The 19,273-nt window shown below is 35.8% G+C and overlaps 1 protein-coding gene across 7 annotated transcripts in view; it reads right to left on the bottom strand.

Annotated features, from left to right (window-relative positions):
- ALMS1 (ALMS1 centrosome and basal body associated protein) overlaps positions 1–19,273 on the bottom strand; it is a 206,604-nt gene that overhangs the window by 153,723 nt on the left and 33,608 nt on the right. For 6 of the 7 annotated variants that reach the window (XM_032873632.1, XM_032873630.1, XM_032873631.1 and 3 more), the window contains 4 exons: positions 17,607–17,724; positions 14,484–16,611; positions 14,226–14,375; positions 8,312–8,471 (listed from right to left, as the gene is read on the bottom strand). In XM_032873632.1, the coding sequence (XP_032729523.1) occupies positions 8,312–8,471; positions 14,226–14,375; positions 14,484–16,611; positions 17,607–17,724 (2,556 nt within the window). The remainder of the gene's footprint in view (positions 1–8,311; positions 8,472–14,225; positions 14,376–14,483; positions 16,612–17,606; positions 17,725–19,273) is intronic. The other variant, XM_032873634.1, reaches the window with a different exon arrangement.

The following is a 19,273-nucleotide window of genomic DNA, read 5'->3' on the forward strand; positions in this document are numbered from 1 at the left end:
GCAAAAAACAGAATGGCTGTATGGGTAGAGAATGGTTGTTAAGTGTATCAGGTTTTTACCATTATAATCATGTGGCTGACTGGGAGCTGTGGCTCACGGCTGCTACCCAACATCACAAAAGAATATCATACCACATATGGCTAGCCTAAGAAAATAGCAAAATTCATAAATTGGAGTATGGTTTCTACTGAATGCACATGATAAAGATGAAAATCCTACGTCAAAGCATCCTAAGCTGGGGACCTTCAGCACTTTGCACATAAAGAAATTAAGTTTCAAAGATGAAAATATAAGATTGCTTCTCAATATGGAGATCTTACTAACTTGCAGATTCTGATTCAATAGTTCTACGGTGGGGGCGCCTTGGTGGGCTCAGTGGGTTAAAGCCTCTGACTTCAGCTCAGGTCATGATCCCAGGGTCCTGGGATGGAGCCCTGCATCGGGCTCTCTGCTCAGCTGGGAGCCTGCTTCCCTTCCTCTCTCTCTCTGCCTGCCTCTCTGTCTACTTGTGATCTCTATCTGTCAAATAAATAAATAAGTTTTTTAAAAAATTAGGTCTAGAGTGGGATCTGAAATTTTGAATTTCTAACAAAATCCCTAGTGATGTCCCATACTTTTGGTCCTCAGACTACATTTTGATTGGTAAAGAAATACAACTTCTCCAGAGTTCTACAGTAAAAGACAAAAACAGGTACTTTAATCTTTTAATTCTAACTCCAAATTCTGAGCTCTTTTCACTGAATTATTAGTTTCTGCTATTCTAAACTCAATGATGAGCTTCAAAAAAGTAACTAAATATAGAATTAAATGGGTTGAGGAGTGAATTATAAGGTAAGGAAGTACATTATCAAGTATTAACTCTTCAGGAAAACTAAAGGAGAAGGGATGAATGTAATCTGCACAGTAACTTGAAAAGGAATAGAAGTTATGGAAAGTTATGGAAAGTGAGAAAAAAAGACTCAAGAAATTAATAAAGCAAAACAGATTAACAAAGTGAACAACAAATGGCTCACAGAGGAAATCAAAAGAGAAATCAAAAATACCTTTGGGGTTATGGACATTGGGGAGGGTATGTGCTCTGGTGAGTGCTGTGAAGTGTGTAAACCTGGCGACTCACAGACCTGTACCCCTGATGCTAATAATACATTATATTTTAATTAAAAAAAAAAAAACACCTGAAAAAATGAAAATGGAAATACCAAAACTTATGGGGTACAGTTATAGCAGTTCTAAGAGGGAAGTCCATAATGATAAATGCCTATATCAAGAAATAAGAGGATCTCAAATAAACAACCTAACTTTACATCTTAAAGAACCAGAAAGAGAACAAAGCCCAAAGCCAGCAGAAGGAAGAAAACATAAACCAGAGCAAAAACAAATGAAGGAGAAACTAAAAGGACAATAGAAAAGAAAAAAGATCAATGAAACAAAGATCTGATTCTTTTAAAAGATAAATAAACTGACAAATCGTTAGCTAAAATCACCACCACCGCCACCCAAAGAAACCCAGAGAGGACACAAATAATAAAATACAAAAATGGAAAAGGAAATATTACAACTGATATCACAGAAATATAAAAGATCATAAAAGACTTTCTACAAATAATTTTACATCAACAAATTTTACAATCTAGAAGAAACATATAACCTACAGGACTGAATCATGAAGAAATAGGAAATTGATTAGACCAATTACTAGTAAGGAGATTGAATCAGTAATCAAAAGTGTCCCAACAGGGGTGCCTGGGTGGCTCAGTGGGTTAAAGCCTCTGCCTTTGGCTCGGGTCATGATCCCAGGGTCCTGGGATCGAGACCCACATCGGGCTCGCTGCTCAGCAGGGAGCCTGCTTCCTCCTCTCTCTCTGCCTACTTGTGATCTGTGTCAGATAAATAAATAAATAAAATCTTTAAAAAAAAAAAAAGTGTCCTAACAAATCAAACTCTAGAACCGGATGGCTTCACTACTGAATATTCTACTGAATATTCAAATAATTTACACCAAAATACCTCAAATTCTTTAAAAAAATAAAAGGGAACACTTCCAAACTCATTTTATAAAGCCAGCATTACTCTAATACCAAAACCAAACAAGGAAATTACAAAGAAGTAAAATTATAAGTCAATGCCCCTAATGAACAGAGATACAAAAATCCTCAACAAAATATTAGCAGACTGAATTCAACAATACTTTAAAAAAATCATATAACATTATTAAGTGGGCTTTATTCCAGGAATGCAAGGACAGCTCAGTATCTGCACATCAATCAATATGATACACCAGTATTAACAACGAAGGATAACAATCATGTGATCAGTTCAGTGGATGTAGAAAAAGCAACTGACAAAACTCAACATTCATTCACAATAAAAACTCTCAATAAAGGGGGTGTTGAGGGAACATACCTCAATATTACGAAGCCCATATATAAAAAGCCCACAGCTAACATTACCCTCAACAGTGAAAAGGTGAAAGCTTTTCCTCTAAGATCAGGAACAAGATAAGGGTTCCCACCCTCACCATTTTTATTCAACATAGTATTGGAAATCCTAGCCAGAGCAATCAGGCAAGAAAAGGGGGGGGAGTGGGGAGAAAAGCATCCAAATAGACAAGGAAGAAGTAAAACTGTCTCTGTTTACAGATGACATGGTATTACATATGGAAACTCCTAAAGACTCCACCAAAAAACTGTCAGAACTAATAAATTTGGTAAAGTCGCAGGATACAAAATTAACATACAAAAATCAGTTATGCTTTTATACACTAATAAAGAACTATTAGAAAAGTCAAGAACACAATCCCATTTACAATTACATTTAAAAAAAACCGCTAAGAATAAATTTAACAAGGGGGTGAAAGATCTGTATGAGACATTGATGAAAGAAGTGGAAAAAGACTCAAATAAATGGAAAGATAATTTACACATCTGAGAAGCTCAATGAACTCGGTGTAGGATAAACACATAGATCCACACAACATCATAATCAAAATGTTGAAAGACTGAGTATCTTGAAAGCAGCAGGAGAAAACAAATCAATACAAGGGAATGTTAATAAGATCAATAGTTGATTTCTCATCAGAAACAATAAAGGCCAGAAGACCATGGAAAGATATATTCAGAGTGCTAAAACAAAAAAGATTATCAGGGTTGCCTAGGTGGCTCAGGGTTAAGCCTCTGCCTTCAGCTCCAGGTCATGATCTCAGGGTCCTGGGATCAAGCCCCGCATCGGGCTCTCTGCTCAGCAGGGAGCTTGCCTCCCCCCACCCCCGCCTGTCTGTCTACTTGTGATCTCTCTGTCAAATAAATAAATCAAATCTTAAAAAAAAAAAAAAATTATCAACCAAACATAAATTCAACAAAACTTCCAAAAGGATGAAATAAAAACATATAAAAACATATAAAAACCAGGTATATAAAAACTGAGAGAATCTGTTGGTAGCAGAACAATCACACAAGAAATACTAAACGAATTCTTCAGGCTGAAAGCAAGTGACACCAGACAGTAATTTGAATTTACAAAACAAAACAAAGCAGTGCTAGTAAAGATAATTATGTAGGTAATTACAAAAAGACAGCATATTTACATATTTCATTTCCTTTCTTCTCTTAACTGATTTTAAAAGCAATTTTACACAAAACAATATGTATTTAACTATATTAGTAGAGCTATCACATATAGAAATGTAACATATTTGACAATGAAAATCAAAAGGAGGCAAATGGGAGCAAAGCTGGAGTGGAGTAAGGAAAAGACTGGATGGTAACAAATCCACAGGAACAAATAAAGAGAATAAAAAATGGTAAATCAGAAGACTGATATAATAAACTCTAAATACTTGCTCTCCTTACTTCTCTCAGCTCCGTAAAAATACAAAAAATTATAAAAGTAAGTTTAATAATGTAACAATAATAATGTATTCTTGCATGTTTGTAACACATATAGGTATAATACATATACCAGTAATAGCACACACAAAAGAGAATAGAACCATATAGGAGTTTCTGTATTACACTATAATTAAGTTAGTATAAATCAGGTATATATTCTAATAAGATAAATTCTGTAAGCCCTAGAGCAATGACTAGGATATAACTTTATTTTTTTAAGATTTTATTTATTTGACAGAAAGAGAGAGATCACAAGTAGGCAGAGAGGCAGGCAGAGGGGGAGGGGGGGGGATGCAGGCCCCCCGCTGAGCAGAGAGCCTGATTCATCCCAGGACCCCAGGATCATGACCTGTCCTGAAGGCAGAGGCTTAACCCACTGAGCCACCCAGGTGCCCCTAGGATATAACTTTAAAAATTAACTAGAAAATAATTTTAAAAATTAAAATGTGACACTAGAAAACATTCACTAAGTCCAATAAAAAGCAGGGAGGAGCATAACAAAAAAAAAAAAAAACCAAGAAACATGGAAAACAAAAAGTAACCCAGTAAATATATATCCAATCTTAATAATGACATTGAACATGAGTTGATTAACAGTCACATTAAAAGGCAAAGACTGTCAGTCTGGATTAAAAAAAAAAAAAAAAAACAAAAAACATGAGATCCAACTATATAAGCTGTTTACAAGAGATACACTTTAAGATTTTTATTTTTAGGGGCGCCTGGGTGGCTCAAGTGGGTTAAAGCCTCTGCCTTCGGCTCAGGTCACGATCCCAGGGTCCTGGGCTTGGGTCCCGTGTCGGGCTCCCTGCTTGGCAGGGAGCCTGCTTCCTCCTCTCGCTCTGCCTGCCTCTTGGCCTACTTGTGACCTCTGTCTGGCAAATAAATAAATAAAGTCTTAAAATTTTTTTTTTATTTTTATATATTTTTATATATTTTAACCCACTGAGCCACCCAGGCGCCCCAAGAGATAGCACTTCTGATTAAAAAAAAAAAACAAATAGGTTGAAAGTAAAGGGATGAAAAACATATGCCATACAAGCAGCAAGCATAAGAACTGAAGTGACTATACTGACGTAAAAGAAAACAGACCTTAAAACAAAAAATGTTACTAGAATTAAAGGGCAACCATTTGTAACAACAAAAAGGTCAATTCATCAGGAATATACAACAATTATAAACATAAATGCACCTAATATCATAGTCTCAAAAGATATGAAGCAAATAAGACAGAAAAAATGATAAAACAGACAAACAATTATAGTTCAAGATTTCAATAGCTTACTTTCAAAAATAGAGAAAACTAGGCAGAAGATCAACAAGGATACAGAAGACTTGAACACTATATGCCCACTAGAACTAAGAGACACGTATAGAACACACCACCTAACAACAGCAGAATACACATTCTTCTTAAGAGTAAACCATAGATTCTACAGAATAAACTACACACTAGGACATAAAAGCAAGCCTCAGTAAAATGTAAATGAACTAAAATCATACAAAGCAGGTGTTCTCCAACAAAAATGGAATCAAATGAGATATTAATAACAAAAGGAAAGTAAAAAATATGTGGAAATTAAACAAGACATACCCAAATAACCACGGGGTCAACAAAAACAAATTGCAATGGAAACTTAAAAATATTTTAGATGAATTAAAACAAAAACACAAGAAACGAAAACTCTGAGCATGCCACTAGAGTAGTGCTTAGAAATATCTAAATGTAAACACCTATATCAAAAATAAAGTCTCGGAGTACCTGGGTGCTCAGCTGGCTAAGGGTCTGCCTTCAGCTCAGGTCATGGTCTCAGGGTTCTGTGATCAAGTACCACATCAGGCTCCCTGTTCAGCAGGGAGTCTGCTTCTCTCTCTCCCTTTGTCCCTCCCCACAGCTCATATATTCTCTCTCTCTCTCTCTCAAATAAACAGATGAGAAATCTCAAAAAAAGGTTTCATATCAATAACCTATTCTTTCACCTCAAGAAATAGTAAAAAGCACAAACCAAAGCTGAAGTGTGAAAGGAAGGAAAAAATAAAGACTAAAATGGGAACAAAACAGAAATTTAAATGTAGAGAAAAGAGATCAGAAAAAGTAGAGAAACCAAAGTTTATTTCTTTGAAAAGATGAACATAATTGACAAAACTTGGCTAGACTCACTAAAAAAAGAAAGAGAAAATTCAAAATATTGAAATCATGAATGAAAGAAGGGGTATTACTACCAATCTTCCAAAATAAGAAGGATTATATGCAAATACCATGAACAGTTATATGCCAACAAATTATATAACCTAGGTGGAATGGACAAATTCCACAAAGGACACAAATTATGAAAACTGATTCATGAAAAATATAAAATATAAATACTTATAGCAAGCAGAGAGATGGAATTAGTAATTTTAAAACTTCTACAAAGAGGCAGGCAGCCCTCACCCAATAAAAACTAATCCTTTACAAACTCTTTCAAAAACTAGAAGACAACACATCTCATCCCAACTTGTGACATTAGCAAAACTAGAAGAGACAACGCTTCTCATTCCAACTTGTGACATTAGCGAAACTAGAAGAGATAATGCTTCTTACCTCAACTTGTAACATTAGTATTATTCTTGCGCCAAAGCCAATAACAAAAATCACAACAAATGTACACACCAATACCCACTATGAATATAAATACAAAAGTCCTCAAAAAATTACTTGCCAAAAAAATCCAACAACATACAAAAAGAATTATATGTCATAACCAAATGGCATATATAACCAAGACTGCAAGGTCGGTTATATGAAAATTAACAATGTACTATATTATGAGAATATAAGACAAAAACCATGTGATCATAATAAAAGAGGCAGAAAAAAAAATCTGACAAAATTTAACACCCTTATATGGTAACATGATAAATATGCTCTAAAAAATACAAATAAAGGGGAACTTCCTCAACCTGATAAAGATAGTCTACAAAAATCCCACAGCTAACATCATACTTAATGATAAAAGACTTCATATCTTTCTACAAAGATCAGGAAAAGACAAGGATGTCTGCTCTTGCCACTTTTATGCAACACTGTACTGAAGGTTCTAGTTGGGGGCAGTTGGGAATCTGAAATATATAAAAGGTATCCATGCTGGAAAGAAAGAAGACTATATATGAAGATGACGTGGTCATGTATATAAAAATTATAAGAAATCCACACAAAAATATATTAGAGGTAATAACAAATAGTTCAGTAAGACTGCAGCTATACAATTAACAAAATTCAACTGTATTTCCATACACTAGCAATGAATACTCCAAAAATGAAATTAAGAAAAGTTTTTTTTTTTTCAACAAAAAGATTAAAATACTTAGAATTAAGTTAACAAGGGCGCCTGGGTGGCTCAGTGGATTGAGCTGCTGCCTTCGGCTCAGGTCATGATCTCAGTGTCCTGGGATCGAGCCCCTCATCGGGCTCTTTGCTCAGCAGGGAGCCTGCTTCTCTCTCTCTCTGCCTGACTCTCTGCCTACTTGTGATCTCTCTGTCAAATAAATAAATAAAATCTTAAAAAAAAAAAAAAAAGAATTAAGTTAACAAAGGACTGCAAGGCTCATACACTGAAAACTACAAAATATTGTTGAAAAAAATAAAGAAAACCTAAATAAAAAGATGTCCCATATTTATAGATCAAAGCATTTAATATAAAATGGCATTCTATCAAAGGAAAGACAAGCACATTCACAGATCTAAACATTTAATATTTACTGATTCCCTTCCACTGTTTTTCATCCACCACATCCACCCACTCAACAAATCCCTCAGCAAAACCGAGGATCAACCTATAACTCAATTTCTGCAGTCTTGAGTTTTAGAAGAGAAAAACCAGAGATTCTAGAAAGGCTGACAACATTATAGAATCATCTCCAACCTCAGCTGACTTCTCAGAACTACCTGCCAATTCTTTTGCTTGTTCTTGGTCAGCTGCAATTCCTATTCACTTTAACATAAATTCTGAGCCTGCACCAATCTACTCTCCTTAACCCCCCTAACCCCTAACCCTCCTTTATCACTACCTCCCCTCAGCAGATAATCTTGCTTTCTACCTCAGAACTGATCTTTGTTTCTTCTCTACAAATTTATTGGGATCCACTCTTTTCCTCTTGTGCTCCATTAATTTCTTTCTTCCCTTCAAGTCACAGAAAGGAATGCAGAAATAATAAACTGACTCTAATAGACTCGGCCACGTAACTCAGTTCTAAACACTGCCATAGAGAAGGCAATGAAAAACCAAATGATTCACCTAATAAAAGATTTGGGGATTTATAAATACACCTAATCCAAAGTTAACATTACTGAAAGTGTTCAAAAATAAAAAATTAGTTAGCCACAGCAATGTATTTTTAGCAAGCTAGTCACACGGACATCTAATATCTTCTTTTCTACATACCTGCTATATGTTTGAGAGACTTTTGCAAAGTGTCAGGAGATACCCTCAACATCCTGAGATCTGAGGAGTGATACTCCAACTCTATGGTTGGCTCATCAGGAGTAAATGGAGGCAATGTGGATGAAAAAGTCTGATTAGTGTCCGTATTAGAACAACCTACCTATAAAAAGAGAGAAAAAATAAAGAAAATAGGATTAATAGTAGGCTTCACCTGATTAAAACAAACCTAATTTTTATGAAAATGAATACTTAATAGTTCCTTAAGCTCATATTCTCAACCCTCCTAAATTCATTTACAAGTCATATCTTGTTTGGTCAATTCTAAGAAGGCTCTACAAATTACTCTTGAGGGTCTGGAAGTCTGCCTATATAGAAAATTACAGATAGGAAGCCTATCTGGTTTGTTCCATATAATGGTATGATCACTGAAGAATGTGAACTTTGGTATTACTCTTGACAAGCTCAAGGATTTTTTTTTTTTTTTAAAGGAGAGGTTATGTTGTAAGAAGGAAAGAGAGAACAGGAATATTTTCAAGAAATCCACAAATGTTTAGAAAAAAAAAAAAAAGTATCAAAGAACTGGATCTATGATCAATCACCAAAAAGCCTAAGTCCTCAAATTTCTTTAAACAAGAATAGTGGGAAATACAAACTGACAGTGAAGCAAAGGTTAAATGCTGAAAAAGAAGTTCTCAAAGTTTCATCAGATCCCAGCAAGTCCTTACTAGAAAAGAAATTAGAAACCAACTCTGGTGAAGTCAGTACATAAACATATATAATTTCCCACCAAATTCACATCATATTCTCATATAAAAACAATAAACCACATCTAGGTTTCTTTATTTTCCTAAAAATATTATTCCCACTTCTTGATGCAGTCTCAGGAGAGTCTAAAAATGTATGTAAAGATGAATTTTGTTCGATCCTCTTTTGTCAAGGTTTTTTCATCGTGCTGTAATGAACAATCTTAGGAAGCTGGCAGGATGTAAAATAAATGGTCTACTTCTGCTGCCTTGGTCTAGTTTTCTCTACACCAGTGTTTCTCAGTTGTGGGAGATTTTGCCCCTACCCATCTCTCCCTGATCAAGAAACATCTGGCAATGTCTGGAGACATTTTTCACTGTCCTGACTTTGGGTGTTGGGGGCAGTGTGTGTGGCTATTGACATCTAGTGAGTAGAAGCCAGGGATGTTGCTCAGCAGCCTAAAATGCACAGACCCCCCACAACAAAGAAATATCATACCCAAAAAGACAACAGTACAGAGAAACTCTGCTCTAAACAAAGCACAAAGTTCTAAGTTTTCAATTATCCCACCCCTAAAGGAGACTTTTTTGAAGTACAGTTCATTAACACAAGTATCACATATATGATTGAGACTTCGTGTGTGTATCCCCAGGCACATATGTGTATTTAATAGTTTTTCTCTAGACCTTTCAAATATATAGTTAGAAAAAAAAATTTCTATTCCAATCTTGACTTCGATACGATTTCATTAACATTCGGTCATAAAAAAGAATGAAATCTGGCCATTTGCAACAACACAGACAAATCTAGAATGTATAATGCTATGTGAATTAAGTCAGTCAGAGAAAGACAAACACCATGTAATTTCACTTATGTGGAATTTAAGAAACAAAACAAATGAACAACAAAAAAAAAGAGACAAAAACAAAACAGACTCTTAACTATAGAGAACAAACTGATGGTTGGGGGAGAGGAGGAGACAGGTGCAGTAAGTGAAGGGAATTAAGAGTATACTTAACACAATAAGCACTGAGTAATGTATAGAATTGTTAATGTACAGAATATTGTACACCTGAAACTAATATAACACTGTATGTTAACTATACTGGAATTAAAATTTAGTAAATAAATAAAACATTATTATCAAAGCTTCGAAATATACGGATACTAGAGTAGTTAATGCAAAAGAAAATGTAGGGCACCTGGGTGACTCAGTCTGTTAAGCATCTGCCTTTGGCTCAGGTCATGATCCTGGGGTCCTGGGACAACCCTGCATTGGACTCCCTGCTCAACGGGGAGCCTGCCTTTCCCTCTCCCTCTTCCCCTCCCTCCTGCTCATGCTCTCTCTGTCTCTCTCAAATAAATAAAATCTTAAGAAAAAAAAAAAGAAGATGTAGAATGAAAAAGATGAGAAGAATTTATTTAAGAGATCAGCAGATCTTCATTACTAACTGGAAATGGGAGAAATCAGGAGGAAAAAAATTAAACTGGCTTATCTCCCAGTCTTTAATCAATAATAAAGAAAGAATCCATCAAAGATGATGAAGAAACCAAGACATGTTAACTTCTCTAGAACAAAGAAAATCTACAAGTCAGTCCTATTCCATAAAAACGTCTGAGTTCTTTTGGTACAGGCAAGTTGCGTTTGAGGTGACAGGAACGTTCACAAAAAAATATCATGCAAAAAAGCATTCAGGTCTACCTTAGTAGAAATATTAGGATCTAAAAATGGAAGTAATAGCCATCACACAGAGAAAAGCATTTAAACCATGAGAGGAAAGTACTTGGTGGAAGACGCAGAACCAACAAAACAAAAAGAACTCTAAAAATAAACTTTAAATAATATTTAGTTACATGACCAAAACAGGGAATACTAAAACAGTATTTTCTTTCCTAAAAACAGTATTTTATCACAGAAGCTAAAAGAATGTAATGTGCTGCTACCAGGAACAAGGAGAAAGACAGAAGGAAGAATAATGACAGGCAAGAGGAAATCACTGGTGAGGGTCTAGTCACCTGGTTTCAGTGAAGTGAAGGAACTAACAGGCAGGCAGTGTATATACCTTACCCCATTCGATATAACAGTGCATGAGGCTGATTGTTACTATTCCTCTTTCTTCATGTAGATGAGCAGAATGATCCTCCAAAGTCATCTGCCCAAGGCATGAGGCTAACAAATAACTGAACAAGTTTTGACTCCACATCTCCACACTCTTTTCACAGCCCCAAGCTACATCATATACAAGTGGATGCCCGACCAATCGTTTAAAGAAATGATGGCTAGTATCAAATGTAGGCAAACAAATATGAATGACTCTTCTGAGACACAGATGAGAATAAGAAAGGAACCAAGAAGCAGGCAAGCCCTCTGAGATCAAGCTGAGCCATGCAGGATATTACTACCATATCTGAGTCCTTATTTCCCTGATACTGGCATTGTAACTCCCGGACTACAGAATGGAGCTAAGAGTGAAAGAGAATACAGAGAACATGCTCCCTAAAGTGAAGAAGTATACTTAAGGCTACAGCTGCAGGCAAATAAAATCTGGAATAGTGGTCAGAATTAATCTTAGCATATCACTATTTTTTTTAAAGATTTTATTTATTTATTTGACAGAGATCACAAGTAGGCAGAGAGGCAGGCAGAGAGTGAGAGGGGGAAGCAGGCTCCCCGCTGAGCAGGGAGCCCGATGTGGGGCTCGATCCCAGGATCCTGGGATCATGACCTGAGCCGAAGGCAGAGGCTTTAACCCACTGAGCCACCCAGGCGCCAGCGTATCACTATTAACTGAATATCTATCTACATATCTTTTAAAATTGTGGTTTCCTGGGGGCACCTGGGTGGCTCAGTCATTAAGCGTCTGCCTTAGGCTCAGGTCATGATCTCAAGGTCCTGGGATCCAGCCCCACATTGGGCTCCCTGCTCAGTGGGGAGTTTGCTTCCCCATCTCTGCCCACCTCTCTGCCTACTTGTGATCTCTTTTTGTGTCAAAATAAATAAAATCTTTAAAAAAAATTGTGGGTTTTAAAAAAAGATTTTATTCATTTATTTGAGAAAGAGAGAGCATGAGAGAGAGAGGCAGATCACAACCAGTGGGGAGGGCTAAAGGCAAAAGAGTGAGCAGGGAGCCGGATGGGGCACTCAATTCCAGGACACTAGGATCATGACCTGAGCCAAAGGCAGACACTTAACCGACTAAGCTACCCGGGCACCCATATCTACATTTCTTCAGATATATATTATGTGTATAAAAGGTTGTTGTAAGTTACATAAGTAGTACTACCAAAAAAATTAGAAGTTTAAGATTGATTATATTTGTTTCTCATTCTTAGTGAAATTCACTTTGACCAATCCCCTTCAAAACCTTCACTCTTGCCAAAATAATGCAAAATCTTGGCTTTGGTTTCACTGAATAATAGTTAAACAGGAAGGCAGTTTATGATATAGTGGTTAAATATATAGATAATATTAGTTTCAGGATGCGTGTGAGGCTCAGTCAGTTAAGTGTCTGCCTTTGGGTCAGGTCATGGTCCCAGGGTCCTGGAACTGAGCCCCATGTCAGGTTCCCAGCTCAGCGGGGATCCTGCTTTCCCTCTGCTCGTGCTCACTCTCTTGCTATCTCTCTCTCAAAAATAAATAAATAAAATCTTAAGAAAAAAAAAGGTAAGGTTAGTATCAAATACTAGTCCTCAACTTGCTCAGTAACAATGAGCAAGTTCCTTAACCCTCTAAATATCAATTGTAAAATGAGGATGATACCAATCCCCAATAATCTTACCTGACAGGACTGGCCAAAGGACTAAATGAATTGATGTATATAAATAAATCGCTTAGCATAGTATTTGAGCACACAGTGTTAACTATCATTTTCATCCCCATTAAGAGATTGAAAATTAAACAATGTCTACTTTATTTTATATATTTGACAGAGAGAGAGCACAAGCAGGGAGAGCAGAAAAAGAAGAACAAAGCTCCCAGATGGGCAGGGAGCCCAATGTGGGCTTGATCCCAGAACCCTGGGATCATGACCTGAGCTAAAGGCAGATGCTTAACTGACTGAGCCACCCAGGTGCCCAAACAATGTCTACTTTAGAATATTAAAGGAAATAAAATTAACCTCACAGTTCTCTGTATTTCAATTTTTTATATACTCGGTAACCATAAATGAAAGGAAAAGTTTATCTCAATATCTTTGTTCATTTTCTCTAATCAACTGCCTGAACCTAAAGATCTAAAAATGATTGCAACCCAAACTAGCAGTTTTCCAATGACATACTAATCTTATACATGGAAAAACAGGAAAGGGAAAGTAACATTAAGTACACAACATTTATTGTACAGCTATATTTAATGACTAATAAAATATAAGGATATATTATAAGGAAGCTGACAGTATCAGACAAAAGAGGATAGGCAATGGGACCAAAGGAGCATTAAAACCAAGAGAGGCAAGCGTCCAGGCAAATGAAGTTTTGTATAAAAGAAACTTCATTTGACAGAGAACTTTTTAACACTTCAAAGTTATTTTCTAGTACACATACACAATAATAATGATATAAACAGAGAGAGGGAGGGAATGTGTATATGCTTCAGTATGTCACTCATTTGGGAAGGAGGCAGTTAGTTTCCTTTGGGGACACTAACTAGTGTGGATATTAAGCACCTCAGTATCCTTCCTGGGAAAACACTGGCTCTTATAATTTTCAAAACTCCTCTGAAGTCAAACCTTTCAGGAGCTTCCAAACAAATATTTAAAATATTCCAGGGTCTATTCCAATGCTTGTAAATTGAAAGGCAGAGTGAAAAAATGTACAACTGACTATCTCTACCAGTGAGTCTAATCTGAACACTGCAAGAACACAGTTCTTGCTGCCACAACTGGGAAGAGTTAGCACATCTCAATATAAAAGGCCTGAGAGCTCCAAAGGAAGGCCTTTTCCCAGACACCACAAAACTCACTAACTCTTATGGTCTATGAAACGCAAATATTTCTTTTATGCCAACCTCTAACAAATTAATGGAGCATATTCTTGGATATCAGATGAAGATCAGACTGTAAGTCACATGTTGGTATTAGAGGATATAAATGGGCCCTTTACTTTCAACCCCATTTTTCAACTAAAATATTCTTTCCCTACCCCATAAGAAATATCAAACAGAGTAACTTACAGGCTCTTCAAAATCACTCTCTTCCTTTGATGGCAGTTCTAAGGCAGACTGCCTGTGCAGGGAGCTGTCACAAACCTCCAGATCATCAAGCACATTTTTAAAACCTGCTAGCTCAATGCACTCAACAGGCAAGTCACCTTGTTCGCACACCTGCTCATAAAATTAAAAGAAAGAAAAATAAAAACAAGTAACAATACCATTTCCTAAAATAGTACTAGAAAAGACATTTCCCCCAACTATCATTTTATTGTGTCTCACCTCTCTTTGTAGATCAGCAGCTCTTGTACTGCCCACAATAGCATTTTCATCTAGGTCACAGCATTCAGTATCATCACCCAGAGTAGAGGTCTCAGATTCAGCCTTCCCCTGCAGGCCCTCTACAAAATAGGAGTCGTTTTGCATAACTGTATGTATAGTAAAATAGGATTTGTCTCCCATAGGCTGAGGAATTTTATCTTGGCCTACATCAGCTTTCAGCAATGACTCTTGGCCGACTGGAATTAATGATGCATTACTGGTCATTGGTAAAGCACCTTGTGACTTAGCATCACTTGTCACCAAGTTTGCTGAAAAGCCACCTCCTACACCTGCAGAAGGACCTTCAATGATGTTACTAGAGTTTACATTCTTAACCAAAATATAGTTTGAGGAATCCGCAATTTCTTCAAATCTTCTTAAATCTTGTAAAACCAAAGAATCTGAAGTTGATACTTTCATTGGATAAAAAATGTTTGAAGATCCTGCCTTCTCTGCAAGGTCAAGATCAGGACCAGACTTTATCTTCCCAATGGGAAGAAATGGTTCATTGTCTAGATCGCACTGAAATAAATCTGACTGTGCTTTGCCAAGACCAGCAGCTTGGCTGTGAGATTTTTCACTTAAAGAAGCAGATGACTTAAGCTCTGGAAGAGAAAGTGGCTTAATGAACATTTCCTGAGGAGCACTGGGGAGGGATTTTAAATCAAGATGCCAATACAGGGAGCTATCACTATTATCTTTTTTATGCAACAATGGTTTTGAAGCCGCTAATTCAAACACCCCAGGAGTAGACTGATAAAGCGAATGACTGAGCTCATCAAACAAAGAGTTTTCACCATTATAATTTAATAGAGAAAGATGTGAATTTTTTGGTTCACGTTCTTGGCTGTCATTTATTAAAGACTTACTAATGTCAGTTTGGATTTCATTTACTGTACTGTCTTTCTTGGAAGGCTCAATAGAGGCAATAACTACCTCAAAGGCTACATTTTCAGAAGCATCAACACTATTTCCACCAAAAGCAGAAGCTGCCCTTTGGTATCTTTCCTCTTGTAAATACGGTTGTTCTGATGTCTCATCCAAGTTGGATTTAATCGTCTTAAGAGGACCACCAGAAACCTCCATCTTAGAGGTACCATGTTGCCTAGAGTGTGTATCTATTTCCGAAACTTTTACAGAATTATCAGGAACTACAACATTCTCAAATAATTGTATTTCTGAAGATCGGGGATGCATCTCGGGAAATACTGAAGTACTTTTACTCTCCTTTTGTTCAAAACCTTGAGATAGTTCTTTCTCCAGACCTTCTTCATTTCTTTCATACCCCATCATTTCTTTCACCTCATTCTCAGCTGGAGCCCTTAAATAAACACTCCCAAAATAATGATTGTGAGCTGTCAATGGAATGCCCTTTCCTCTTCTTTCCAACAGACAATGCAAGAAAGAATGTGATATTCTGTTATTAAAATGAGGAGCAACTTCATGGGGAAAAGACACACAGTCCTTACTGATCACATATGTTTCTGGATGGTGTGAAACTTTCCGTTTGCTCCATGGCGTACATGAAAAAGGAGCATGAAAACTGTCACTTCCCTTAGGAATTTTGTTTTTATCAATTGTGTCGGATGAATCTGAATAAGAATCATGATCCTTACTGGTTAGATAATTTTCTGACTGCTGTGAAGCTTTCTGTTTCCAATACTGCACATACGAACAAGAAGCATCAAAACTGTCACTTCCTTCAGGAGTCATGTATTCATCACTTGTATAAGATGAGGTCGAAACAGAAACTTGACCTTTATCAGCTAAACTGACTTCTGGCTCCTGAACTTCTTGTGTCTTCCATGCCATACAGGAACAAAGAGCATCATAACTATCGAAGTCATTGGGGGTTTTCAGTTCATCAACTGTATCAGATGAAGGGGTCTCTTCTTTAATTCCTTGTTCAAAAGGTAAAAAAGAGTGCCGACACTCAACAGTTGTACTAGCTATAAGCGAGTGCTGAGATACACTAATGCAACTGTTAACTAAGTCTGAAGCTACTTCTGAGGCTGCCTGGAATAAAGCTTCACTAACTTCCGATGGTCGAGAAAACCATTCAGTATCTTCAGACTTACCAGGAATTCCCCTGAAAAATATACAGTTAAAAATAAATAAATGACACATTTAAAACATTTTTTTAAATACTAACATGAAAAATACAAAATTGATATGTCACTGAAATTAAGATTATTTGAAAAGTGTGTTGAAAAAATAAAGTTCTAATCTCAAATTCCCTTAAAGTGGTTAGTAACTGAACCAGGCAAATTTTGTGTAAACAGAATACAAACTCCCATCCTATGACCCTGACTTTTTTTTCAACCTTCTCCTGAAACAATACTACCAAAAAATAGGGAATATTTTCATACTGCCAAAAAAAGATTAAATAAAAAATTCAAACTTTACTATTTAAAATGTTTATCACCTATCATAACTTAATACTCACTTAACTTTCACTAATTCTTTCACTAGTCATTTACTGTGCTCTTTAAAACCCCTTAAGAAGTGATCTACTCTTAAAACACAGCAGTAACCTAATTATTAGTTGACTATTATACATAGAACACCTTTTCATAAAAGTGATTTTAAGGTAATACATAGCAGAAGGGCAAAGGTGTTTACTCTGCAAACATCTACAGTTTTTTCTTAAACATTTTATTTTAGTTAGTTGACATACATTATTATATTAGTTTCAGGTGTACAACACGTGTCATGGTAAGCACTACAGAATGAATAGAACTGTCAAAACACTAGGTTGTGCACCCAAAACTAACACTGTATGTCAACTATACTACAATAAAAATTTAAAAATAAAATAAATTATGCCTGAAATGCTAAAATACATTAAAAAACATTTTTAAATAAACTACAGTTGTCTGGCTCATTTTTACACATGTATTACTATACCAAATTAATGTGCATCATGTCTTAACTTAGGGCCTTGTTACCTTCCAAGGGTATGCTGAAAATATCTAACCCCCACTCCAAAGTCTCACCTTAGCCTGAAGTCATTAATATTAGCAACAACTTAGAATAAGAAAAAGTAGGAAGTTTACATGCAAATAAAAAAATAAATCATCCTACCTCACAGGTGCAAAATCTAGTTCGCTTTGTTGAAATAAGGAATCAGACCCAAACTCTTGATCTTGTGTCATACATGTCAGCAAAGGCAAATCAGGGGAAGCAAAGTTGTCTTGTATGACTGCAAAGTTTCAAGCATAAAAATGTTGGGAATGCTGAAAGTTAATTGCTTAGCTTACTCATGTAATACTTTATAGAACCTAAATACGTAGCCATCTGGAAATTTCTAAAAGCATCAGAATGATAACATAACAGCACTTAAAGTACAAAATTTCAAAGATAACCCTGAAGGATAGGTATTATTATGCCCATCTCACAGCTGAGGAAACATGATTATAAAATTTAAGAAATATGAATTTGCCCACATTCAAATAGCTTAAGTGTCAGAATGAGAACTGAACTTAAACACTCTAATTTCTTAGCGAGTGCTCTTAACCATTATGAGTGTTTCTTTCCATCTTAAATCAAACTGTAGTCCATAGGTTCCTGAGCATCCCTAAGACATTCTCAGGAGGTACCTAGAGTCAAAATTATATTCAAAATAATATTAAGATGTCATTTGCCTTATTCACTTTCATTCTCTCACAAGGGTATGGTAGAATTTTCCAGAAGCTACATCATCTGAGATATAGCAACATAATGAATGCAAAAGCAGATTATCAAAATCTACTTCTCCTCTATGAGGTCAAACATTACAGAGATTTTTGTTCTTAAATAAAACAATGGCACTCTTAAATATTTTGCTCTGGAAAATAGTTATTTTTCTTAAAAAATGTAATTTATGTTAACATGCAATGGAGTTTTTTTGAGTTAATATTTTAGAAATTACGAAGTTTTAATTTCTAAAATGGGAAATATCAACAACCCACATAAACAAAAGCTCCTTGAAGTCCTTGGTAATTTTAAAATATGTAAAGGAGTGCTGTTCTCCAAAAAGTTGGGAGAACTGCTGATTTAAAGGAAAAATAATTCTTGTGGATTCCTGAATGTCAATTTAAATAATTCTTATTATATGTGCCTAAATACATACAAAATAGGTATAAACTCCTCATTATTTATACCATTTATATAACTATAAAACAAAAACAAAATTTTAATAGAAATAAAACTATAAAACCATCAATATTCCAAGATTAATTTAACTGGATAGGTGATATTTTGCTAGAACTAAACGTTCTTTCACTATGAATGTGATACCATTGCTATGGTACACTTTCTTGATTTCAGAATGCCTATAATTCTGCATGACAACACCTTCCCTATCATAACTGTCATACCATGTTTTAATTTTTGGTCTGACTGCTTCTCACCTGAACAGTCAACTCCACATCCACTTTATTCACAGCTGTATCTGCAATGCCTACCAAAGTACTTGCTACACTTAGTTACTCAAAATAGAATTATTTATTAAAAATTAATTTATTAAAAATCAAGCAGGATGAGAATGATAACCTTGACTACCAAGGACTGCTTGGTATGATTCCTCTTTGACCTTGGCTTACAGACTCAGTCTTAAACCTTCATAACAGAGAAGTCTCTCATTCCTCTAAAAATCATAAAGGTTTTTAACAAAGATCCCACATTTCCTCACATTTAGACAACTGCTGATGGCTTAGACCACTATTTTTTGAAATATCTAACTGTTCTGGCACCAGTCATCATCATGACCT

Source organism: Lontra canadensis, unplaced genomic scaffold (assembly GCF_010015895.1).
Source record: "Lontra canadensis isolate GAN:19392208 unplaced genomic scaffold, GSC_riverotter_1.0 scaffold50, whole genome shotgun sequence".
NCBI classification, from domain to species: domain Eukaryota; kingdom Metazoa; phylum Chordata; class Mammalia; order Carnivora; family Mustelidae; genus Lontra; species Lontra canadensis.